The sequence below is a fragment of the Artibeus jamaicensis genome, unplaced genomic scaffold, assembly GCF_021234435.1.
Source record: "Artibeus jamaicensis isolate MK-2021 breed Jamaican fruit bat unplaced genomic scaffold, CSHL_Jam_final contig_419, whole genome shotgun sequence".
NCBI lineage: Eukaryota > Metazoa > Chordata > Mammalia > Chiroptera > Phyllostomidae > Artibeus > Artibeus jamaicensis.
In genome coordinates, this window is record NW_026521824.1 from 3,459,040 (window position 1) to 3,485,742 (window position 26,703).

At 39.0% G+C, this 26,703-nt stretch overlaps 2 protein-coding genes across 11 annotated transcripts in view; one reads left to right on the forward strand and one right to left on the reverse strand.

The window, feature by feature from the left end:
* Positions 1-26,703, forward strand: part of NCOR1 (nuclear receptor corepressor 1) — a 209,264-nt gene that overhangs the window by 163,146 nt on the left and 19,415 nt on the right. For 6 of the 10 annotated variants that reach the window (XM_053665687.1, XM_053665683.1, XM_053665682.1 and 3 more), the window contains 14 exons: positions 996-1,164; positions 3,212-3,352; positions 4,938-5,021; positions 5,740-5,996; positions 9,022-9,382; positions 11,465-11,692; positions 13,945-14,154; positions 14,638-14,787; positions 15,146-15,265; positions 17,709-17,874; positions 18,089-18,582; positions 22,906-23,034; positions 23,485-23,642; positions 23,784-24,007. In XM_053665687.1, coding sequence (XP_053521662.1) covers positions 996-1,164; positions 3,212-3,352; positions 4,938-5,021; positions 5,740-5,996; positions 9,022-9,382; positions 11,465-11,692; positions 13,945-14,154; positions 14,638-14,787; positions 15,146-15,265; positions 17,709-17,874; positions 18,089-18,582; positions 22,906-23,034; positions 23,485-23,642; positions 23,784-24,007 — 2,891 coding nt within the window. The remainder of the gene's footprint in view (positions 1-995; positions 1,165-3,211; positions 3,353-4,937; positions 5,022-5,739; positions 5,997-9,021; positions 9,383-11,464; positions 11,693-13,944; positions 14,155-14,637; positions 14,788-15,145; positions 15,266-17,708; positions 17,875-18,088; positions 18,583-22,905; positions 23,035-23,484; positions 23,643-23,783; positions 24,008-26,703) is intronic. The other 4 variants (XM_053665685.1, XM_037166078.2, XM_053665688.1 and 1 more) reach the window with 2 other exon arrangements.
* Positions 24,349-26,703, reverse strand: part of TTC19 (tetratricopeptide repeat domain 19) — a 43,310-nt gene continuing 40,955 nt past the window's right edge. Inside the window, exon 11 of the mRNA XM_037166110.2 lies at positions 24,349-24,939. Coding sequence (XP_037022005.2) covers positions 24,904-24,939 — 36 coding nt within the window. The 3' untranslated portion in view covers positions 24,349-24,903. The remainder of the gene's footprint in view (positions 24,940-26,703) is intronic.

The window sequence follows — 26,703 nt, forward strand, 5'->3', positions numbered from 1 at the left end:
TAATTTAAACAGAAGAAAAATAAATGGTATGTGTGCATTATTTTTCTTTTTCATTTTTGCTCTGGTATACAAACTGCATAAGAAGACAAAATGAACTAGATCAGCTGAGGCTAGTCTTTATCAGTTTAATTTCAAATCAGTTTGACATGGGTACTTTCAAAGTAGGTAAATAAGAGTAAATATATTGGTTTCCTTATTCTTCCTGCTGTAAGTATGTCATTTCACATTGTCCTGTCTAGAATTTGGGGGACTTTAAATGTGTGAGTGGGTTAAGTCTGGGCTTTCCACTTTCATTTCAACCCAGACATCTCACTTGTACAAAATATTCTACATATTAGGTTTCATGAATGATTTTCCTTGAAGGAAGGGTTTACTGCTTAAAAGAAAGGTAAAAAGACCAATCCAGAAAAGGACTTAATGATGGTGAAAATTCAGATGATATGGCCTAAACGGAATCCACATTACAAAATGGAGGCTTCTGGGTTTTCTTACCCTTCTCTGATTGATGACTAGAGATCTAACCGAGCAGACAGTTTGGTAATTGAACTGTTCTTTCTTCTCCTTATCACATTATGAGAGAAAGTTGTGGTACTCTAAAAATTACAACTTAATTTATTAAACTATTTTTATTAGAAATTTTGAAAAAGCTTTATTATATTTACATAATTTTAGGTCTTAAAACAAATTTTTTCACCAGTTAAGCACCTTCATAAAAGTTTGAATTTCCAGTGGGAAAGAAAGCTGATTCAACTCATATATTTATCAACATTTTAAAGAGGTTTTGTGCATCATTGTTCAAAGATGAAAATATAATCTCTTTATATTTAATGTCATAAAAAACTTAATGTCTGGTTTCCTCCCATGTGTTTGTTTTCTCTCTTTTGAAGATATGGGTTGATCTGACTCTTAGTGCAGTAGGTTAAATTTTCTGGGTAGCTTGCATTTCCACGGAACTCGAGTGACTTCTCTGGTGCTTATGTTTGATTTGATGTCAGGGTACCCCGGCTCTGTCCCAGCCTGGCATACCAGCTGAAGCTTTGGTGAAGGGACCCATTTCTAGAATACCCATTGAAGAGAGCAGTCCTGAGAAAGGCAGAGAAGAAGCTGCATCCAAAGGCCATGTTATTTATGAAGGCAAAAGTGGACACATTTTATCTTATGATAGTAAGTATTATGTCTGTACACTGAAAACATTGCATCTGGTTCCCTGGTTTACTTGGTTCCCAAGTAAAACATTGCATTACTTACTTTAGGGAAGTTAGTTTCTCTTCTCTAAGCCCAGGTTCCCTCTCTGTAAAAGGGTTCATAATAATGCCTTCTCCTGAAATGTTTGAGAAAAACTAAGTGAGGCAGTCCATAAAAAGTGACTGCAAACCTCATAGTGTAGTGTAAATGGTATCTAATGTGAACTACAGTCTGTCAATTTAGCCTAGGAAAAGAATCTTTGTTAACTAACAGAACCATTTTATTTGAGAAGATTCTTATTTGATGAGTTAAGCGTTAGGGAGTAGGTAATAGACTGATAATCCTAGAAAAAGTATTGAATTTAAATTGTTTGTAAATATAACTATTTTAATGTCTATATGAAAACATTTCTTTAGGTATACTCTTTTTCTCCATTAACATTACTTTATAAGAATGACTCAGTTATGGTATAAAAGCGAAGTGATGAACTGGATTTGAGTTCGCATTTGCAAATGTTTTTGTGGTCTGAGCAGTTATTAGTTGTACTTTATCTTTCTCCTCAAATACAAAGAAATAAAATATGTGAGTACAGAGTGCCTGATGCAAAATATGTGGTAACTTTCTTATTTTCTTCCTCTATAGTTTTAACATCCTGTCATGTATTGGTTTGCATTTTGTTTCTGGTGAAAGAACTTAATGTACATTGTCTAAGCCGGAAGTCTCAATGTCATCTTTGACTTCTAAAGCTTTTCACATCCAATCAATCAGTCGCTTAAGTTGTTTCTGTTCTCTTTCCTAAAGTCCTGGGAATCCTTCCATTTTTGTTTATTCTCCAGTGTTACCACCATCTTTCATCTAGAAAGCTCAGTGGCTGCCTAACTGATCTCCCTGCCTTCGGCATTAATCCATAGTCAGAACTGTATGATGTCACTTGCTTGGCTCTCCATTGCCTTCAGGGTTATTGTAAGCTCATTACCTTGGCTTAATCACCCCTCTATGATCTGCTTCCTACTTATCTCTTCAGATGGTTGACTTCCCAGGTTTATTTGTTCGTTTTAAGATTTTGTTTATTTATAGATGGGAAAGGAGGGAGAAAGAGAGGGAAACATCAATGTGTAGTTGTTTCTCAAATGCCCCCTACTGGGGACTTGGCCTCCAACCCAGGCATGTGCCCTGACTGGGAATGAAACTGGCGACTCTTTGGTTTATAGGCCCAGCACTCTCTCTACTGAGCCACGTCAGCCAGGGCCCTTTTTACTTTTTCCCTTAGCCCCCTTGCATTTACTTGCCCTACATTCTTTTTCCTAGATTCACTGTACACGTGAGCCATTAACTGAGTTTAAGGATTTTTTAAATATAATTTTAATTATATATTTTTCCATTGCCATATATCCCCCTTATATCCCTTTTCCTCCACGATCACCACACTGTTGTTCATGTCCATGAATCCTTTTTCCTTGATCCTTCCACCCCCTAACTCCCAAGTTTAAATTATTTTAATGTGCCATATTCTGTCTTGCCTTGAGGTCTTTGTGTTCATTGTCCCCTTGGTCCCTGTCACCTCTTCCTCCCTTTGACCTAAGCAACTCTTATTTGTCATTCAGCTCTAAGCTTAAATATTACTTCTAGCATCCTTATCAGTACCTTTAAGTGTTAGGTTCCCCTTCCTGCATTCTCATCGCACATTGTACTTGTCTTTTCATAGTACTTATTATACTCTGTAGTAATTGCCTATTAACTTATCTGTATCTGTCACTATTGGGTAAGTTCAATGAACAAAGGACTTAAAGTTAACCTTATCTGTAAGCCTAGCTTAAGCTGGAACTCAGTATATATTTTTGAATAAACAAAGACATTTTTATAAATATCATTTGCATATGTTTATATTGTACGTTAAAACTAGTAGGTTAAGACAAGTTTTTATATTCTTGTTTTTATAAGATAAACTATGGAACTACAATAACTTCCTTACTGTACAATAGGCTTTGACCTCTGTCTGAGCAATTCTTGTTTCTGAATTCTGCAGATATTAAAAATGTCCGAGAAGGGACAAGGAGTCCGAGAACAGTTCATGAAATCAGTTTAAAAAGAAGCTATGAATCAGTGGAAGGAAATATAAAACAAGGATTGCCAATTAGGGAGTCTCCAGTATCAGCACCATTAGAGGGTAAAATCTTGTTTTCAGAACATAATTTAGATACATTTAATTTTGTATAATAAGTTTACATCATTGGATTAGGTTATATTCAAACTGTTGTTTCTACCTGGAATCTATATTAATATAGAAGTAAAACATACTAATATATCATTAATATGTATAATATAGAAAATAGGTAATATGTTAATATGAAACATTAATGTTTGCATTTATATTCATATTTACATATAAATTAGGTGTAGTACATGTCAGTGGAAGGAAGTAAAAGTTAAACATAATTGGTCACATCATAAGTAGCTACTAGAATTGTCATATAATTTTTAGGTTTTTCTATTTTAGTTAAATGAGTTTAAAAATGTGAAATTCATTATGAGAACTTTGTTTTTTTTATTGTGAGGCAGAGAAGGTGATGTAATAGATCACTTTTTTATGGTGAATTTGTGCTGCTCATATGATATACATTCAATAAATGATAGTATGGCTTTTTTCTTTTTAATGACTAACTTTCTTTAAATCTTAGCCTGTTTCAACTGTTTAATTTTAATCTAGATGAAACCAGGGTAAGGATTTATCAATCTTAGAAGTCCTGTCTAATTTGGGATTTTCTTTGTATTTAAAAACAATCTTACTCCCTTTTATTTAAGGGTAAATGGGTATGGTTATTTCCAATCCATGATTCAAAATTACCAGCAGTACAGGATGGGGCAAAAGTTGTGCGTGTGCTCACACACAGAGTTTATTCTTGTATTTATTTTCCATCTGAACAACTGTAAACCTACTTTTGCCCCACCCTCTACACATATTGTACAACATGAAATTTTTTGAGGATATTTATAACTCTTCGATTTTGACTTTCATGTTTGTTTTATCTATTTTTAAGTTATCCATTTTTCATGTTTTCCTTTTCTCACAGATATATTTCAAAGCTAAACAGTGATTTTCAATCCCTTTGTATTTTCTCTTACCTTGGTAAAGAAGCATTGGGATTTTAGATTTAGCTTTGAAAGTGTCTTTTTTTTTTTTTTAATTCTCACCTGAGAATATGTTTATTGATTTTAGAGAAGAAGGAAGAGAGAGAGATACTCATAGGTTGCCTCCAATATACACCCCAGCCAGAGATTGAACCCACAACCTTTTGGTGTACAGGATGATACTCCAACCAACTGAGCCATCTGGCCAGAGCTGGCTCTTTCTTTTTTGACCCAAAATAGATGTGTTTTGTGGCCATTTTATATTTAGAAAAACATTTAGAAAGGAATAGGTGGTCATGTTTGATACTTTCAACTTTTATTTCATCACATTCTTCTGAGTAGTTCATAGATTAAAAATCCTCCCCCCTTTTTTTAAATTACAGTTGACGTTCAATATTATATTAGTTTCAGGTATACAGCATAGTACTTAGACACTTACATAATTTAAGAAGTGATCCTTCCAACAAATGTAGTGCCCACATAGCACTGTACATAGTTTAAAATGATACCCCTTTCTCCATAGAGCTTTTATCAAAAATACATATTCTAAAGATAATATAAAGTATATGCGAATTGACATATCCATTGTGTTAAATGCTTGAATTGCTTTCTTTGTTTGAAAGGGCTGATATGCCGAGCATTACCCAGGGGAAGTCCTCATTCTGACCTAAAAGAAAGGACTGTGCTGTCTGGTTCCATAATGCAGGGTAACCATTCGTTTGTGTGTTTGTTTGTTTGTTTGTTTGTTTGTCCGGCATGACTGCCTTACTGGTAGAGTAGTTAGATGTTAACTTGCAGTATGTGAGACCTGCTTTTCAAGATGTTTTCCCCTTTCGAAATGTTAGATATTTAAGTCTTGATTATAAATCTTCTGTTTCTGAGTTGTATACTTTATTTGCAGATGATAGTTGCCTAATAGTTGAATTAGAGACATCTTTACTATATTAGAACCATTGTATGACTGTAATGAAAGATGTCTTAAATTTTGAACGACCCTAAAAAATGACCGATGAATATTTATTGAAGGATCTGTTGTAAACAGAAAATTGATTAGAAACTGCAAGGTGAAAAGGCATTAGTTTTCTTAAATTGTGGTAAAATATATGTAACAAATTTATCATTTTAACAATTAAAAAATTATTTATTTTTAGAGAGAGGAAGAGGAAAAAAGGAAAAAAACCATCATTGTGTAATTGCCTCTCACGCACCCCCAACTGGGGACCTGGCCTGAAACCCAGGCATGTGCACTGACTGGGAATCGAACTGGCAACCCTTTGGTTCACCCTTTGAGGCTGGCGCTCAATCCACTGAGCCACACCAGCCAGGGTTTTTCTTTAACAAGTTATAATTGTACAGTCCAGTGCCGTTGTTATGCAACTGTGTGTGCTATTTTAATAAGTATATATCTTGAATTCTCTTTTAAAGGCACACCAAGAGCAACAACTGAAAGCTTTGAAGATGGCCTTAAATATCCCAAGCAGATTAAGAGAGAGAGTCCTCCCATACGAGCATTTGAAGGTGCAATTACCAAAGGAAAACCATATGATGGCATCACCACCATCAAAGAAATGGGGCGCTCCATTCATGAGATTCCACGACAAGACATTTTAACTCAGGAAAGCCGGAAAACCCCAGAAGTGGTCCAGAGCACAAGGCCCATAATTGAGGGTTCCATCTCCCAGGTAATGGGATCATGGTTCTTTTTGATAGTCATTCAACTTTAGATGAAGCATTTTAAAAAGTGCAGCTTAATAATGACAAGTAGTTCTTATGAGGTCAGATCTTTTGGAAGTAAATGTGAAAGTGTTATGTATGCTTTATTATTAGTTTTTACTGTGTCCATAGTGTGAAGTGTATAATGTGGGAAAGTATGCAGCTCAGAATTGGTGGGCTCATGATTGAGGCATGCACATAGACAATAAAGATTACAATACCCAAAACACTAACTTGAACAAATATATGTACTCCTATGTTCATTGAAGTGTTGTTTACAGTAGCCAAGATATGGAAGCACACAAGTACCCATAAATAGATGAGTGGATAAAAAAGTTGTGGCGCTAGCCCTGCTGGGTACCTCATTTGGTTATAGTAGCATCCCAGTATACCAAGGCTGTAGATTTGATCAGATCAGGGCACAAACAAGAAACAAACCAACTTCCAGCCAAGATGGAGGCGTAGCTGGAAACACTGTACCTCTTCCCACAACCAAATTTAAGGACAACAGAGATTTAGAAACAAAAACACAACCAGAACAGACGGAAAATTGAACTGTACTGAAGTCCGACAACAACACACCATTCATCCAGAGCAGTAAGAGGGGCAGAGTCAGTGGCCAGTGGAGAAGGTCCTACCAGGAAGAGGCGGTGGTTGGCAGAACCGGGTGTGGGGAGGAAATGAGGCTCACAGGCAGTTGGCTGACTAAGGACACACATTCGCATGCAGATAAACCAGGTAATAAAAGGGGCAGTGAGACAGACCACACAACCCAGGGCCCCAGTGATGGGAAATAAAACCTAAAAGCACCGAATGAAAAAAATTGCGGGGGTTGAGGTGCCAGGAGCAACTCCCAGCCTCACAGGAGAATTCGTGGGAGAGACCCATAGGGTCCTAGAATGTGCACAAGCCCACCCAACCAGAAACTAGCATCAGAAGGGCCCAATTTGCTTGTGGGAAGTGGCAGAGGGGACTGAAATCCGAGAGAGCGGAACAAGTGCCACTACTCCCTCTCTGACCCCGCCCCCACATACAGTGTCACAACCCACCAACTGGGTTGCCCTGCCCTGGTAATGCCTAAGGCTCTGCCACTTATACATAACAGGTGCAAACAGACCAAAAAATTATGGCTCAATCAGAAGAACAAATCAAAGCCCCAGATCCAATACTTTCAAATGACCAAGAGATAGCCAGCCTATCAGATGCCCAGTTCAAAAAACTGATGATCAGGATGCTCACAGAAGTAGTTGATTTTGGTTGCAAATGAGATAAAAAAAAAAATGAAGGCTATACTAAGTGAGATGAAGGAAAATGCACAGGGAACCAATAGTGATAGAAAGAAAACTGGGACTCAGATCAATGGAGTGGACCAGAAGGAAGAAAGAAAAGACGAAACAAAAGAATGAAGAAACAAGAATTCAAAAAGATGAGGAGAGGCTTAGGAACCTCCAGGGCATCTTTAAACATTCCAATATCCAAATTATAGGGGTGCCAGAAGGGGAAGAAGAAGAACAACAAGTGGAAAACTTATTTGAACAAATAATTAAGGAGAACTTCCCCAATCTGGCCAAAGAAATAGACTTCCAGGAAGTCCAAGAAGCTCAGACAGTCCCAAAGAAGTTGGAATCAAGAAGGAACACACCAAGGCACATCATCATTGCATTAGCCAAGATTAAGATGAAGGAGAGAATCTTAGAAGCAGCAAGAGATAAGGGGACAGTCACCTACAAAGGAGTTCCCATCAGACTGTCAGCTGATTTCTCAAAAGAGACCTTGCAGGCAAGAAGGGGCTGGAAAGAAGTATTCCAAGTCATGAGAGGCAAGGACCTACATCCATGATTGCTCTATCCAGCAAGGCTTTCATTTAGAATGGAAGGACAGAGAAAGTGCTTCTCAGATAAGGTCAAGTTCAAGGAGTTCATCATCATCAAGCCCTTATTATATGAAATGTTAAAGAGACTTATCTAAGAGAAAGGAGTTAAAAATATGAACAGTGAAAGGACAGCAAATTCACAGTTATTACAACCACACCTAAAACAAAAGTGGACACTTAAGTGGACACCTAAAACAGGAATGGAACTACAAAAATTGAGATCACATGGAGGGTTAGCAACAGGGGAGTGGGAGGAGGAGAGTGGGGGAGAAGGTTCAGCAAATAAGTAGCATAGATGGTAGGGAGAAAATGGACAGGGGGAGGGCAAGAATGTGTGGGAAATGTAGAAGCTAAAGAGCTTATGACACATGGATATGAACTAAAGGGGAGTGGAGGGGAATGAAGGGGGGAAAATGGAACAACTATAATGCATAATCAATAAAATATATTTTAAAAAAAGAAGCAAACCAATCAATGCATAATAAGTGGAACAACAAATTGATGTTACTTTCTCTTTCTGTCCTAAGGAAAAACATTAAATTTAAAGAAGTATGGCTCATATATACAATTGAATATTACTTGATCATTAAAAATGTTTATCATTTGCAATAGCATAGATGGACCTAGAAAGTATTATGCTAAGTGAAATAAACAAACACCATATTATTTCACTTATATGCGGAATCTAGAAAATAAAATAAATGAACAAATAGAACAGAAACAAATATAGATACAGAGAACAAACTGAGGGTTACCAGGTGGGAAGGGGGAAGAGGGGCTGGGTGAAAAAAGTAAAGGGATTAGGAAGTACAAGTTGGTAGTCAGAAAACAGTCACAGGGATACAAATCACAGCATATGGAATATAGTTAATATTTTAATAATTATGTACGGTACCAGATGAGTACTTGAAATATTAGGGGAACACTTTGTAAAGTATATGATTGTCTATCCACTATGCTATACACATGAAAGTAATACAAAATAATATTGAATGTAAATAGTAATCGAAAAAAATGATTACTACAACACACTATAATTTCCATGAGCCAAACATAGACATTAGATAGAAAAATATTTAGGTGCTTTGGGCTACCTGTAATATTTGTTTCTTTCTTTTTAGGGTACGCCAATAAAGTTTGACAGCAGCTCAGGTCAATCCGCCATCAAACACAATGTCAAATCCTTAATCACAGGACCTAGCAAACTAGCCCGTGGAATGCCTCCACTGGAAACTGTACCGGAGAACATAAAAGTGATAGAAAGGGGAAAATATGAGGATGTGAAAGCAGGCGAGCCAGTGCGTTCCCGCCATACATCGGTGGTAAGCTCTGGTCCCTCAGTTCTTAGGTCAGCTCTTCATGAAGCTCCCAAAGCACAGCTAAGCCCTGGGATTTATGATGACACCAGTGCACGGCGGACACCTGTGAGTTATCAGAACACCATGTCCAGAGGCTCACCCATGATGAATAGGACTTCCGATGGTATGTTACTCTTGTACCCTCATCTGATCATGTTTATTGTACTTTTTCATGTCTGGCAAGTAGTAAATGTAAAATTGTCAGCTTTGCATTGTCACAGATTGTGCCAAATTAAAAATAGACATAATTGTAGGTAAAATACACAATGTTTTAATCAAATGCAGAGTAGGATAGAGTCCATAAAGGCTCTAGAATAAGTATAGTCATAGTGTGTGTGTGTCTGTATATGAGAAAATAAAATGAGGTAGTATGTTTAAGGAACTTTCAAAGAATAGCGCTAGGTATGTTTAAAGGACTCAGTAAATATTCACTATTATTGTTTCGCTGGTGGGTACCTGAGTAAGGTAAGGGACATAGATTTTTGTCAGGTGGTTCCTGAAACCATGAGACCCTTAATAATGTAACCACTTATCATTTTAAATTTTATTGAAGTACCTATTGAAAGCTCATATGGAAGGCTCTTGGCAAGACACTATGAGAGTGTAAAGGTGAAAAGTGTCTTAGGCGTAGGGAGAGGTGTAGCATGGAGGAGGAGATAAGGGAAGTGCCTGCCTATTGGTAGTCTAGTGAATCCAAAACCTTTTGGCTTTAGTTTTGAAGAAGAACTACCCTGCATAAGGAAAATGCACTCTGTGAGCAGGGTGAGTCTGGGAAGGGGATGTAATAAACCAGAATATGTTTCTGGCTTGTGACAGGCAGATTTGATTGATCATGGTAAAGTTAATAGTATCAAAATGGTAATAATTAGATGGCGGTGACGGTTGTATAACATTGTGAGTATATTTTGCCACTGAATTGTACACTTTAAAATGGCTAAAATAGTAAATTTTATTTTTTGTGTGTTTATTTTGGGTGTTCTGAGAGCCAGTTTCCAATATGGTGCGGCGGGAGTGGGGGCGGGGAAGATTCCCCACACAAACAAACAGTTCTCAAACTTCATCAGTGTGTCCCAGAATTCAGCTTATTTCCAACACTACCTACCCAGAGATGGCATCAGATTTCACAGGTTACATGTCCATCCTATAAAACTTTGCACCCTCCTGACAACATCAGATGCCAGTCAGGCTCTTACTTCTGTTTCTGACCAACTGGCTGCAGGTTGGGGGTCCCAAGGACACCTCCAATGCAGGGTGCCAGTCGAAAGTCCAGAGTGCTACCTGTGCTTTTGATCCACTGCCAATAAATCAGAGGTTCCCATGACCCCTTCTTGGGTTCAGTTACTTTCTAGAATGATGCACAGAAGTCAGAAACATTTTAGTGACTAGATCACCAGTTTATTTTAAAAGGATATAATACAGAAGCAGCTAGATGAAAGAGATGCATAGGGCAAGGCATGGGGAAAGGAATGCGGAGCTTCCATCCCCCTTTCCCTGCACCTCCATTGCCCACCAACACGGAAGCTTTCTGAAGGCAATCCATCTGGTTTCTTATGAAGGTTTTGTTATGTAGGCATGATTGACTAAATCAGTGGCTATTGATAATTGAATTCAACCTTCAGCCTCCCTGGAGGTCAGGCATATCCGAATTGCCAGCATCACTACTCTTGTGCTCTGGGGACATTATCAATTAAAATAAGGCTTACTTGAATACACAAGCACTACAGTAGTTGGACAGATGACCAAGAGAGCTACTAAGTGACTGATGGACAGACAAATGAAATCTCAGGATACAAAAGAGGAAAAAAGGGGAGTAGGAACTGCTGATAGGCAGCAAGGAGGCTGGGTATAACACAGAGGGAATTGAGATTTGATACATATGAGATCAAAAGAATTGATTATGTTCAGGTCACACAGAAAACAAAATCATGTATAATGGGATGTAAAGAAGAGTATTGAACTTCATTTTAATCAACATTAGGTTGTTAATATGCTGGTGCTAGGCTCTAAAAGGTGGTAATCTTCTGCAAGCCTCAAAATCTTTTACTGGTTCTTCATATTTGCATATTTTGCAAGAATGAATGTTAAATGTTTAGTAGACAGGGAAGATCAAAATATTATATGACTATAGGTCTGTGTTTGGTTGAGAAATAGTTAAATATAATAGCAAGTTTTCTTAAGAATTTGTGGTTTTGGCTCTTTTTTCCAGTTACAATATCTTCTAGCAAATCTATCAATCATGAAAGAAAATCAACATTGACTCCTACCCAGAGGGAAAGCATACCAGCCAAGTCCCCGGTCCCTGGGGTAGACCCTGTAGTGAGCCATAGCCCTTTTGACCCCCATCACCGGGGCAGTACCCCAGGAGAGGTTTACCGGAGCCACCTTCCCACGCACCTGGACCCGGCCATGCCATTTCACAGGGCTCTGGATCCTGGTAAGCAGCTTGTAGTGCTAACTTATAGCAAAGAAATAATATACCTATATGACATTTTAAACTTTATTTTTATTAAAGTACAGTATGCAGACAATTGCACATATTATTAGTGTGCAGTTAGGTCCATTGTCATACACTGTACTACCCCATGGTACGAGGATCTAACTCAGGAAACAAAATATTACCAGTACCCCTTAAGAGAACTGCAAGTAATGGGTATATCAAAAGCCCTCTTATCTGATGGCATTTGTTTAAGGTAATTGAAAGAGTTGCTTAATGTATATGAAGAATTATTTTAATTGGCACAGGCATAACTTAAACATTTTAATTTATAACTTAGGAATTTATTTACCAGTGTTCTGACCTAAGGTAAAGGTCCACTGATTAAACCTCACTATATCTGTCTTACATAAACAATATTTACATTTCCAGATTTGTTTTTTTTGAGTGAAAGTAGAATATAGACACTTCAAATTAATCTAAATACAGAATCCTAGATTGTTTTTTCATCTTTTAAAATGGCCTAGATCACACTTGATTCAACTTCTGTATTGAGTCTTTCCAAAGCAGTCAACTTAATTTCCAGAGAAACCACTCTTTTCATTTTTCTCTCATTGATTTACAGATTATTTCATTAAGTTACATAATTACAGTAGCAAGTATAGCTAGAAGGAACTTTTGAACAGACACCACTCCACTGACTGTAGGTAAATATAATTCTGGTAGGTGCAGAAGGGTGTAGGTTTTCTAGAGAGGAGTCTGCACTGGACACGGTGCTGCTTCCCAGGGGCAGGGCGGTGTGCTATAGGACTGCGGAGGAGTCCAGGCAGCACAGGCAGCCGGCTGACAGAGTGTCTCCACTGGCCTGTCTGTCATGACCTGCCTGCTGTGTGGGTCCACCCTGTCCTCCCGGTCGCAGCCCTGCTCCGGTGCCCTCAAGTGTTTTTTTTCTGTTCGTGCCTCTTCTGCTTGTTTGTTACATCATTCAAGTTGAAATTGGGACAAAGAACACTTATATTTCACCTTGGTCTTTAGGGACATGATTTTCATTACCTGTATGCCAAGATTTCTAATGGTGTGTTTAAAAAATAGTTTATCTGAATTGTTTGTTATTTGACAACAGTAAGTTTCAGATGAGTACATGCCTAGTCCATTTGGGACTGTCCAGAATTGAGGCAGAAATTTCCAGAGAGTCAGTTGACAGACTTACCTGGCTTGAGTTCTAGATGAATGGGAAACAAACATTCCCGAACACTTGTGATACATTGTTCTATGTAGAACGTGCACGAACACAGACACACTTACACTCATATGATAGTTTAGTCAAGTTGTCAGACCAAATTGAATATTTAGACTTTCGTTTAGTATTTATCATAGTCCTTTATTTTATAGCAGTTCCATTTGCCTGTGATTTTTGCGCTTTTGCTGGTTTACAAATATTTTGAGGATAGAGATTATCTTTTTCTTTATCTATAGATAGAGACTGTAAAGATTATCTTTTTCTTTTTACCATGCCTACCCCTTCCTGATATCTAGTGTTGTGCTCTAACCTGGGGTGGTCAAACTGTGGCCTGGGGGCAAAGCTCTGCTACTGCCTGTTTGCCCAAGTAGTTCCATTAGAACACCTCAGTGTGCGTTTGTTTATGTTGTGGCTCCAATGACCAAGACCATGTGGTCCACTAAGCCTAAATAAACTTTTTGTCGTTTGGCCCTTTATACAAAAAGTTCGCCAGTCTCTCCTCTAAACACAGGGACTAATTAAATGCTTATAATCATTTTCATCCCCAGGGAAGTAAAGTTACTATTTGTCACAAAGTGTTTTTACATATATTTTTATTTGGTTGTATTGGATAATCAGTACTTTAAAAATAATTTTATTATTTTTAAACAGCTCTTAAAGACTTGAGGTGAAAATATAATAAAATTACATGGCAAAGATCAAAAGTGAAACTACTTGAGAATTTTTTTAGCTTCTTTTCTACTGGTATAAAGGTTAAAACTTGTATTTTGGCTAGTTTCTCCCTCCCCTTCTCAATTACATCTGACATTAGAATGTATATATTAATATTGATGATATATCAAGGTCTAAAGAATCCACCTTTATCTCTAAAGTGCCGCCCCCATACTAGATAAAAGATGAATGTGCACATTAGCTCAACAGATTTTTTCCTTTCTCATTTTGTGGGTGATATTTAGCAAGTGAATTTAACTAGACTATAAATGAAATGCCTTTCTCTCGTTCTCTCAATCAGCAGCTGCTGCGTACCTGTTTCAGAGGCAGCTTTCACCAACACCAGGTTACCCAAGTCAATATCAACTTTATGCAATGGAGAACACCAGACAGACAATCCTAAATGATTACATTACCTCACAGCAGATGCAAGTGAACTTGCGCCCAGATGTGGCCAGAGGACTCTCCCCACGAGAGCAGCAGCTGGGTCTCCCATACCCAGCAACAAGGGGTCTGTGTCTTTGCAGTGCAGATTTCATAGAACTTACTATGCTTACCCAGGGTTTTATAGATTCAGTAAATATTTGGTGAATGAGTGATGCAAAGAAAGAAAAGAAGGCCCATACTTATTTCTATAGCCTTTACCCCTTGAGAGCAAACAGAGTAATGTATTGAAACAGAGTATTTTGGTGAACACTGAAATAACTAAACCAAGTCAGTGTGCTAAGTATTTGAAATCATTGTTTTACCAGTTTTCTGTCTCTCTTAAGTTAACCATGCTCTTAGGTTACTGGTATGGGGCACAGTATTTCATATCCTTCTCTAGATTTAAAAGTCTTACGAAGTGATGATGGTCTTAAACATTTTTATTTGTACTGTATACAAAGTATCATTGGGTCATAGAGATAACTCTTCACCCGCCTCAGAAAAGTTTTAAATCTTTAGAGTAACACTTAAAGTTAACATAATTTTATTATATTTGTCTTTTGAGCAGGAATCATTGATCTGACCAATATGCCTCCAGCAATTTTAGTGCCTCATCCAGGGGGAACAAGTACTCCTCCCATGGACAGAATCACTTACATCCCTGGCACACAGATTACTTTCCCTCCCAGGCCATACAACTCTGCTTCCATGTCTCCAGGTAAGAATCCCTACAGTCACATCCCTCTCTGATATGACCAGCGTGCTCAAGTGTGTACAGCATAGTCTTTAAAGGTATTTTGGGCACTTTTTTCCATTTGGTCTGTGGTTTTTCATTTAATATTTAGTAAATAGTTCCTATATGCCATCTGTCACTAGATACTCTAGAAATATCCTAAAAATTTGTGTTATTCTCCATTTGTCATCTAAGACTCTTAATAAAATGAATTTCCTATGTCTCAAATATGAAACTTTTTGAAAAATTTTCAGTCACTTCAGAATTTTTAAACAGTTTGATGTTTCTATACCTGATGTGTTAATATTTTTGTCTTTAAGTGTCTGATTTCTGTGTTTTACAGGACACTCATCACACCTCGCAGCAGCTGCGAGTGCCGAGAGAGAACGGGAGCGGGAGAGAGAGCGGGAGAAGGAGCGGGAGCGGATTGCTGCAGCTTCCTCAGACCTCTACCTTCGGCCAGGTAAGTGAGATGGCTTTTGTTCACACTGTGGACATTTCTTGGTAATCTAGAATGTTGGGTTGAATGTTGTGGGGGATGCCAAGGTGATCTGACAAATAAGAATTTTAAAAGAGAAAGTAATTAAATGCCTTAAGGGACATGTACAGGTTCACAGTGCTGTAGAAGTTGAAATGGAACAGAGATGAATTTTCAACAGGAAAATGATTTTCATGATGAGAAGGTATCATTTTTATTTGGCCCCTGTAGTTGGCTACATTTGGGCCTCAAGATAATAATGGTTGTGGATCTCATTGGAGCTGAAAGTAGCCCAAGCAAAAAGCTTATAGATACGAAAACGTGTGTGTTATTGAGCTATAATTTAAAGAATGGGAGATATGGTTAGAAAGTTTTGTGACAGTTTGAATTATAAGTGAAGTATTGCTGCCATTTGGTGCAGTAGGTAGGTGACATGATCAGAGTTAAACAAGAGTGGCATCAGATGGGCTAGAACCCTGAAGGTGGACATGGACTGGTCCAGGAGGGCAGTAAGACCATGACATTGACACTGGCAGTGGCTAGAAAGGAACTGCCAGGAAGTAGATGATTAAGGTGAATCAAAAGGACTTAACTAAATAATGGGAAGTGAGGAGGAGGTGAGAAACAAGATTGTTTGCACATAAGACAGACCAGACAGGGCAAAGGCAGAGGTTTTTTATTTTGGATGTACTCAATCTGTCTTTGGAGTATTTGTTTTATGCATGGTATACTTCTTTCCCTCAGTGACATCAAATCACTCATTCTATTCATATTGTTAGATATATAGATCTGGTACTTAGGAAGAAAGACAGAACTTGGAGATTGTGACTTAGTAAGGAGTCATCTGCAAGAGTTAAAAATGACTTGACTGAGATTTCCACGGCAAGCACAACGTGGAGAGGAATAGGTCAGCCCTTAGATGTTACTGGGAAGGATGTTACAGGTCAAGGCTAAAGGAGCTAGAGTGGTGGTTAGAGAGGTAGGTGCAGAACCAAAGGTCTCAGTGCAAGGAGGTTGTCATATTTATAAGGTCATAGGAGACAAAACTTTTGAAATCAAAGCAATGGCACTATAGAAAAGGAGATTGAAAGCTAGCTATCATATTGACCTGGTACTATTATTTCGGAGGATTTATCTTAAACAATTCAATGGCTGCAAAGCCCAAATTTAGATGTACATATAATAAAAAAATCAGTGAGTGTCTGACACTAGGAAATGTTTAATGAATTGTAGATAGCTCTCTAATACTGATTATATGTTGATTGTATAAAAACATGGAAGTTGATTTAATTATAGAAAGCCATGTACAAATGATACATAACATTAGTAGGAACTATATTTTAAAAATCTTTATGATATTTTAAAATACTGATGAATAACATGCAGATTTAATCCAATAAAATGCCATTTTTCTTCATCACATGTAGAAGGTTGATAAATACTTGGTGTTGGCATGTCTGAAGAAATACTGACTCTCAGACATTGTCAGTAGCAGTGTAAGTGAGGGTAGCCTTTTCAGAGATACAAAAATTTAAATAGCAATTCCTCTTCTAGGAATATACCATATAGAAAAAATGACCTAAGCTGATGTGTGGTCAGATGGAATAAAATTGCTGAAAAGGCCCATAGGTGCTACCCGCTATGAGAATATGGGTGTATACTAAAACTGCTAGCTATTATGAGGGTAAAGAACAAGTTAGAAAGTCAGAGTGAGGGCATAGAACAAGAGGAGGCAAGAAGGAGATTAGAGAAGAAATTTTAGATCTTCTCAGTGAAGTACTTTTGACCAGGTCCAAGTTGTAGCTTTATTATGGGAAAGCTAAAGTTAAGTGAACAAAAATGTCTCAAATATTGAAGAAGTGTAGTTAGTGGAGCTGCACTTTTGGGAAGGACAGTGTAAGTGATTTCACGTCAAAAGAGCCTGCGTAGAGAAACAGTGACTTGTGAAGAGCAGGAACTGAGTGAGCAGGAAGAACTGTGGGTAGGAGAAACAGCCTCAAAACCTGGGGTAGCAGTAGTATATTATTTTTGTTATAATACTTAGAAAGTTGTACCAAATTTGATTTTGGAAATGATAAACACACCAGAGTTTGAGGGAAAATCTGAAAAATGAACTCATCTGATTTGTATTAGAACTTCATTATTGGTGTTATTTTTTTCCCCTCTCTGGAATCAAGATAGAAACTTGTCACAAATGACAATGACAGTAAATAATAGCTTGTGTTTTTGTTTCAAGTTACTAGTGTAGTTTTCTTATATTTTTATTAAGAAATTTTTATAGAACATATTTGTAGAAAGGCCAGAAAGTAGGGTATCAATTTCCTTATCTCATTTAACAGCCCCTAAACAATGCTGTGTCTAGCTTCTTCCTTATTACCTGCGGTTTTTTGTTTTGTTTTGTCTTGCTTTGTTTTCTTGCCCCCTGCAGGCTCAGAACAGCCTGGCCGGCCTGGCAGTCATGGATACGTTCGCTCCCCGTCCCCTTCTGTCAGAGCTCAGGAGACCATGCTGCAGCAGAGACCCAGCGTCTTCCAGGGACCCAATGGAACCAGTGTCATTACCCCTTTGGATCCTAGTGCTCAGCTACGAATCATGTAAGTCAGTTGTATACATTTTGACAGAAACAACAACAAAAAAAACCAGTTTCTTGCATACACACTTTTTAGTTTGTGATTGCAGTAATCTTAGTAATGATTTACTACCCACTAAACATTTTTTTGTTGTTGTTGCAGTTTGTCCTTTTATCTCCCCACCACACCCCCCAAGACAGAGTCTTCCTTTACAGTTGTGGTTTGGTTTTGTTTACAGGCCACTTCCTGCTGGGGGTCCTTCAATAAGCCAAGGCCTGCCAGCCTCCCGTTACAACACTGCTGCAGATGCCCTGGCTGCTCTCGTGGATGCTGCAGCTTCTGCCCCCCAGATGGATGTTTCCAAAACAAAAGAGAGTAAGCATGAAGCTGCCAGGTTAGAAGAAAATTTGAGAAGCAGGTCAGCAGCAGTTAGTGAACAACAGCAGCTAGAGCAGAAAACCCTGGAGGTGGAGAAGAGATCTGTTCAGTGTCTGTACACTTCTTCAGCCTTTCCAAGTGGCAAGCCCCAGCCTCATTCTTCAGTAGTTTATTCTGAGGCTGGGAAAGATAAAGGGCCTCCTCCAAAATCCAGATATGAGGAAGAGCTAAGAACCCGAGGGAAGACTACCATTACTGCAGCTAACTTCATAGACGTGATCATCACCCGGCAAATTGCCTCGGACAAGGATGCAAGGGAACGTGGCTCTCAAAGTTCAGACTCTTCTAGTAGCTGTATGTATCTCAATCTGAGTTTCGCAATGTGATATCTGAGTAAAGAATGACTATATTCTTTAGGCAAAGCAGATCAATATGGTATAAAGAAAATTCTAATCTTGATAGTAAATGTAAAGAAAGGGTTTTGGGTTAGTGCAATAATGTCTCTTCTGCAATTTTTATGATTATTTAAATATCAGCATTTCTTACATATACTTTTCAAGTTATTTTTCATGAGAAAATTACACTCTTTATTAGAGTTAAAGTTGGAAAGTGGTTAGATGAGTGCAGAGATTATTACTGTTCTCAGGCATCTGAAATGTGATAGATGTCTCATTAAAGCTCTGTGTTACTGAGGCCTAATTTCAAGCAGTGTTTTCTGGGATATAGTTGGTTCCGTATTTAAGCTGATACCCCAAAGCTCCATATCTTTTGTGTGAGTTACAAAGTTTTTAAAAGGGAGACCACCTTATTATTGGTAATTAGATCTGTAAGAATTCATAAATCTACAGTAAAATGCTAGAAAAGTTATTTCAAGTAATTTTTATGTATTGCCTAAATTCTCTATAGAATTTCTGAAAGAACAAGCAGGTATTCATACAAGCATCTGTAAAATGTGAAATAATTCAACCATGTATAGCCATCTCTCTGTTGTTTCTATTAATGAAATTGAGTAGAGTTGGAGATAATGGAAAAAAATTATTTCTGGTCCACCAGCATGCAATGTGCAATTTTTTTTCCCCTTCATACCTAATTGTAATTTGGGTAAATATCACCCTCATTCCTCAGGTTTTTGGAGAGGTTGGGGCAGCTTGGTAGTTGTGTAGACAAAAGACTTCCTTTTAGCCCAGGATTATGACAGTCTGCAGAACAGATAGTAGATATGCAGAAATTGCTAGCCAAGGGAGACCTGTGGTCATGTGAATAGGCCCTTTGGACAGGAGTCACCAGCACACACGGTAACACCTCTGCCTGTGGCTTATTGAGTGCAATAGACAGTGGGTGATGCTGCTTTTCAGTTTGCGTCACAAACCGAACCTTGCTCCAGGAGCTTGACTTTCAGAAGGTCCGAGGATAAAAGGTCTGGCTTCTGTTTTGAGAGTTCATGTTTCTGAGTGTGGTGTTTTTATTTTGGGGTTTTCAAAATATTTTAAAAATACATTTTATTGATTATGCCATTATAATTGACCCATTTACCCACTTCATTCCCCTCCACCCTGCATACCCCTCCCCCACATTCCCCCCTTTAGTTCATGTCCATGTGTCATAAGTTCTTTAGCTTTTACATTTCCCACACCACTCTTGTCCTCCCCCTATTTTCTCCCCACCGTCTATACTACTTATCCTCTGTACCTTCTCCCCCACTCTCCTCCTCCCACTCCCCTGTTGCTAACCTTCCATATGTTCTCCATTTCTGTGGCTCCGCTCCTGTTTTAGGAGTCCGCTTAGTTTGCTTTTGTTTTCGGTGTGGTTAATAACTGTGAGTTTGCTGTCCATTCACTGTACATGTTTTTTGATCTTCCTTTTCTTAGATAAGTCCCTTTAACATTTCATATAATAAGGGCTTGGTGATGATGAACTCCTTGAACTTGATCTTATCTGAGAAGCATTTTATCTGTCCTTCCATTCTAAAAGAAAGCTTTGCTGGATAGAGCAATCTTGGATGTAGGTCTTTGGATTTTATGACTTGGATACTTCTTTCCAGCCCCTTCTTGCATGTAAGGTCTCTTTCGAGAAATCAGCTGACAGTCTAATGAGAACTCCTTTGTAGGTGACTGTCCCCTTATCTCTTGCTGCTTTTCTAGGATTCTCTCCTTCATTTTCATCTTGGCTAATGCAATGATGATGTGCCTTAATGTGTTCCTCATTGGGTCCACCTTCTTTGTGACTGTCAGCTTCCTGTATTTCCTGGAAGTCTATTTCCTTTGCCAGATTGGGGTAGTTCTCCTTAATTATTTGTTCAAATAAGTTTTCCACTCGTGGCTGTTCCTCTTCCCCTTCTGGTACCCCTATGATTTGGATGTTGGAATGTTTAAAGATGTCCTGGAGGTTCCTAAACCTCTCCTCATTTTTTTTTTTTGAATTCTTGTTTCTTCCTTTTTTTCTGTTTGGTTGTTTTTTTCTTCCTTCTGGTCCACTCCATTGATTTGAGTCCCAGTTTCCTTTCTATCACTATTGGTTCCCTGGGCATTTTTCTTCATTTGACTTAGCATAGCCTTCATTTTTTCATCTAATTTGTGACTAAAATCAGCCAGTTCTGTGAACATCCTGAAGGTCAGTGTTTTGAACTGTGCATCTGATAGGTTGGCTATCTCTTGATTGCGTAAAAGTATTGGCTCTGGGGCTTTGATTTGTTCTTCCTATTGAGTCATTTTTGGTTAGGTCGTGCTTGTTACATATGCGAGGCGGAGCCTTAGGTGTTCATGCCTCTGAGTTTTGACACTGCTTGTGGGGGCCGGATCAGAGAGGGAGCAGTGGTATTTGTTCTGTGCTGTCTAGGATTTCGGTCTCCTCTGCTGCTTTCCACAAGCAAATTGGGTCCTTCTGGTGCTGGTTCCCAGGTGGGTGGGTTTGTGTATGTTTTGGGACCCTATGGGTCTCTCCAAGGAACTCTCCTGTGGGGCTGGGAGTCTCTCCCGTCATCTCAACCCCCATAAGTTTTTTAATTCAGTGCTTTTAGGCTTTATTTCCCATTGTCGGGGCCCTGGGTTGCTCGGTTTGTCTGAATGTGTGTTTCCTTAGTCAGCCAAACCGCCTTGTGCGCCTCACTGGTTTTGCTAGATTCCTCCTCACACCCGGTTCTGCTACCACCACCTCTTCCTGCCGGGACCCTTCTCTGCTGGCCACCAACTCTGCCCCTCTTACCCATCTGGATAGATGGTTTGTTGTTGTTGGACTTTGGTACAGTTCAATTTTCTGTCTGTTCTGGTTGTGTTTTTGTTTCTAAATCTTTGTTGTCCTTAAATTTGGTTGTGCGAGGAGGTACAGTGTTTCCACCTACACCTCCATCTTGGGCGGAAGTCCTGGGGTTTGTTTTTTAAATCATTAGGTAAATTACTTTTATAAAGCCCATAAGCTATTTGCAGTTACTCAGTGTGGTTTTCCGTTTTTATCTTCAGAGCCTCCCTCCCTCTGAAAGTGAAACACAGAGCCTTCACCTTACTCTTAAGCCTTTGAAAGCAATGAATGCAGTGTAAGCATCAGGCTTTCTATTGACTTTCCAACTTGGTAAGCAGATTTAGCATGTTGGGTACATAAACAGTGATATGTACCAGTGGATACAAAAGTAGCAAAGTAGTATAAATTACTTTGATCATAGTGATTCATTTTAGTTCCCCATTCCAATTATCAAGTTTCTGTTCTCTCGAGCATACTAGAAATTAGGTTACTGTAACATTCCATGACCTGGTGAAGGGTTGGAAGAAAGGGCTATGCAGCTGAGTGCTGGCAGAACAGGTGGTGGCCTGGTAGGAGAGTCCATTCCCATCTTCTGTACCTGTGTCCAGGATCCATTGTCTGATCACACTTGCTGATCAAGCCAGGGTCATATATCCTTTAGGCCTCTGACAGTTTTCTCAGGCTTCTTGGTGCAGCATGTAGAGGGAAAGAGCACTATTATGTCAGAAGATTCCTAAATAGGAAGCTGCATCTGCCTCTCCTCCATTCTCAGCTGTGGGTCCATGGCAGGGCTCTGAAAAGCTGCCTGGACCCCTGCTGCAGAGACCGTCCATATCCTTGGGACTCACATCTCACAGGGAGGGACCCTTCTCTGTTGGGGGCTTCCCTTCTCATGGTCCCTATCACTTTGGTTCTCTTTCACAACGTGACATGGTGCTAAAAATTGTGTGGAGTAATTTTGTTAATAATGCTATAGTGGTTTGGAAAAGTAATTATATAGTGTTACTTAATCTGAAGCTTTAAGATCATCATGGTAATGAAGGTTTTCTATGAGCTGACTGTCCCACAGAATTGAAATTACATATTGAAAATAAACTGTGGAGTTCTACCCTCTTATTTGCTAAATTTGTTCTGATAAGTTTTTATTTCCTAGTGATTTTCTTTTCCTGCTCCCAGGAGACTGTCACAAATCTCTTTTTTATTTATAAGACCTAAAGGTCCTAGAGTCCAAAATTCCAGAAAACTTTATATCCTACCAAGATCAGAAATACCAAGGAGGCATTTATGGTTCATTGAGCTCAATATTTTTTATCATTAATCTAGGTGCCATTGGTCATTTCTGAGAATAAAAAATAAAAATATGCAAATAGGTTTGAAGAAGTTGGACTTTTGAGGCTTTTCATAGGATTAGTTTTAAAATAAGATTCTTCTCTTTTCTTAAAGTATCTTCTCACCGGTATGAAACACCTAGTGATGCTATTGAGGTCATAAGCCCTGCCAGTTCACCTGTGCCGCCTCAGGAGAAACTACAGCCCTATCAACCAGAGGTTGTTAAGGCAAATCAAGCAGAAAGTATGTCTTTTTTAGCCACCAGTTTACATGTTTTGATATTTGCATTTATCATTTGCTTCTAATTATCTGTCCAGAGCATGGTAAGAAATAACTTGTTTTATTAGTTCTATTTTAAAGTAATCTGCATTAATGAAAAACTGTTATATTTCAAGCTCTTATTTGATTATTGATTTGCTTATTATTCATTATTCACTTGCTTATTATTGATTTGCTGATAAAGTAGTTATTAGTTTTCTTTTACCCATTTATGATTTCAACTTTTGTTTTATATTAGTCCTCTAGTTTCTTTATTCTGTAAATAAATATTTTTATTAAAAATTAAGATAAGAGTTTTATTTAAAGAGATGTGCTATATCCCTTTCATGTGTTCCTTTGAGCTGTGTTTAATCTTCGATAATGGGTGAGAGGTGGGGCATCTCTGGAGTAAGACATCTGTCTTTCCTCTGTTAGCTGAAGCCACCAGACAGTACGAAGGACCATCGCATCACTATCGACCACAGCAAGAGTCACCGTCTCCACAGCAGCAGCTGCCCCCTTCTTCACAGGCTGAGGGGGTGGGGCAAGTGCCCAGGACTCATCGACTGATCACACTTGCTGATCACATCTGTGTGAGTTTTTCATTATTCTTATTAATTTTTTGTCATGCCAAAGGCACATTTCACATAGAATCACAGTAAAGATGTCTAGTTTTGGGGGGCTACACTTTCTTCGCAAGTACTTAATGGGTTTAATTCTTTTCTCATTCACAGCAAATTATCACACAAGATTTTGCTAGGAATCAAGTTTCCTCACAGCCTTCCCAGCAGCCTCCCACTTCAACATTCCAAAATTCACCATCTGCTTTGGTGTCTACCCCTGTGAGGACTAAAACATCAAATCACTACAGCCCAGAATCCCAGTCTCAGTCTGTCCACCATCAAAGACCAGGTTCAAGGGTCTCTCCAGAAAATCTTATGGACAAATCCAGGGGAAGGTATGGTCTTTACTTCAAATCATATGAAAATTTCCCAACAGTAAAACAATTTTAATTTATATATAAGATTGAGGATTCATTCCTCAACTCTGAAGTGTATTTACCTTCATTCTTTGGAAAGTGTGGACAATTGCTACTTCCTGTTTGTAGGTTTGCAAAGGCAGTTGTGAAGACTGTAGTTTGGTGGTAGTATAAGGACACTTTGAGTGATCCTTCAGAATCATAAAAAACATTTTTCTCTCCCCATGGTTTCTATTGGGTTAGCAGCAATAGATGTTTAGGAAGTTGACCTTTAATAATGAAAACGAGGCCAATAGAAGTAACACACTTTATATGGCAGGGCGGTTAGGTAAAGGGCATATTTGCTTACCCAAAGGTATTAGTGCATGCACACCCAGGGAAAGCTCCTGGGACAGAAAATCTACCTCTGAAAGCAGAGGGCAGGAAAAGATGGAAGAAAGAGTCTGGCCTTTTCAGTCTGGTAATTAATAGACTTTTCACATAAAAAATATACATTGGCCATCTGCAAGATGAAATGGATTCTTATACCACTCGGAAAGTGCCAGAGAATTACATAGAGTAAAGTGGGGGGTTAGTAATAAATGAGCGCTATCAGAAATTATTTCATATGCTTGACCAGGTCAGGACAATAGCCTGTTCCAGGACCCATGTAGTAGGAGGCAAAGGAGAGGCACTGGTTTATATCACAACAAACATCAATGACAAACAATTTCCATTGGAGGTTTGAGAGAAGCAATTTTCCCCTCTCTTTCAGGTCCAGCTCATAGGTCAGACAGTGGTCATGCCTTAGAACAGTATCTTCTCCATACTCCACTTGTCATAGTTGGCTCTTATAATCTGACACCCGCTCCTTTTCCACCATGTACCTTAAGTGGTCAGTGTGGCGCTTCATTTAGTACAGAGATAACTTGCTTGGTTGCCAGTTGGATGGACGCATTGGAGACGTAGCCCACAGCAACAATATAGGCAATACAAGAAAAAAGACAGATTAAAAGAAACACTCCCAAGTATTAGTAACAGTTTTTTCCACCATGCCACCCAAGATCCAAACCAGTATGTTAATATGTCTCCTAGGCTTGGGGGCATAGGTCATTTAAAGCATTCACTTGTTTTTATGTGGGTCCTGAAGAGGAGATACTGTCAGACTGATGTGGTATTAAAAGCACAGCATTCAGTTTGGATGATGGAACTGGTGCCTGCCCCCTGTAACTGGATGCTACAGGAGCAGCAGAAGTAGAAAGTCAGAAAGACCAGTATCCACTAGGGACTTGAACTGGGAGGTTGTCTTCTATGAGCATTACCCTTGTCACCTGATATTTAGATGTTAATGTAGCCCCTCCTCAGGAATCTGGCCAGCCTGTGTAAACTCTGCATGCTGGCAAGGGGAGGATAGTGCTGTCTGGTGTAAAGAGGTGAATAGGAGGGGGAGTATGCCAGACTAGGACCCCTAGTTTTTCCCGTTTTGATGGTGCACATCTCTGTCCATGTATAGTGTGTCTTCACAGGTCCTGATTGCGTGGGAATAGCAGGATCCCACCAGAGGTGTGTGAGTTCCTCTCCACCTCAGTGGTGTGGCCCCACTGCAGGTTTCAATAAATGGTCACCTTCTCAGGGACGATAGGGCTCAATGTCCAGTATCATGGCTCGATCCATTGCAAGTACTTGGACTATCATTGTGTCCTTTCTTTTACACATCTTTGTTGAATTGGGTGCCTTAGTCTGTGTTCCTAATCTGGTATATGGGGCAGTAGGTCCCATGAGTTGGTCATTTAAATGTATTAATACTGGAGGAGGTGCTTATCTTTGTCCACCCAGCCAAAGTAGGTTTTTTAATTATAGTAACTTTATCTGTTATTCAATAACACTCTCTTTCCTGCCTGGCTGGCTGCCTTTGGGTTTTATGGGAAATGGACTTTCCATTTAATATTGTGTTCTTGTGCCCATTCCTGAACATCACCTCCTTTGAAATGTGACCCCTGATCACTCTCTATTCATTGGGGGTTCCCATACATAACACTTAACTTTTCTAGTTCCTTTACAGTGGCCACTTGATTAGTTTGCTCACATGGAGAAGCCTGAGTTAAACCACATTCAGTGTGGACACACACCAGAGCATATTTGGAGCCTTCACTCAAGGGGAGAGGCCATATAGTCAGTTTGCCAGTCCCTTACCCATTGGGGGTTTTGGTGGATAGCCCCAAATTCTCATAATGGTTGTTCAGGGTATAACTGGAGCAGACAGGATAGGATACAGCTGCATTAACCAGATCACTGGATTGTAAAGGCAGCCTACATCCTTCTATATGTGCCACCCTGTTGAGGCACTACAGTGCCTGTTCTTCCAGTGTACCCAGTTTGCCATGTCCACTGACCAGTCAGTGGCTAAAGCATATATTTTTGCCAAGGCATTGGCTTTCTGATTATCTCTGGGTATGGATACCCCATGGGCAGGGACGTGGAAGACAGTGAGATCTGCCTCAGGCTCTTGTAGGCGAGCCCAAATCTCTTTCCACATCTCTCACCCCATAAAGGTTTGTTCACCATCCACCCCTCCTTTTTCCATTGTTTGAGCGACAGATTCAGTCCTTTTAAAACAGCCCAACTGTCATTGTATAGGATTAGTGGCCAGGGTTCATGTGTGATTACTAACCAAGCAGCTGTTACCTGGCTAGTGA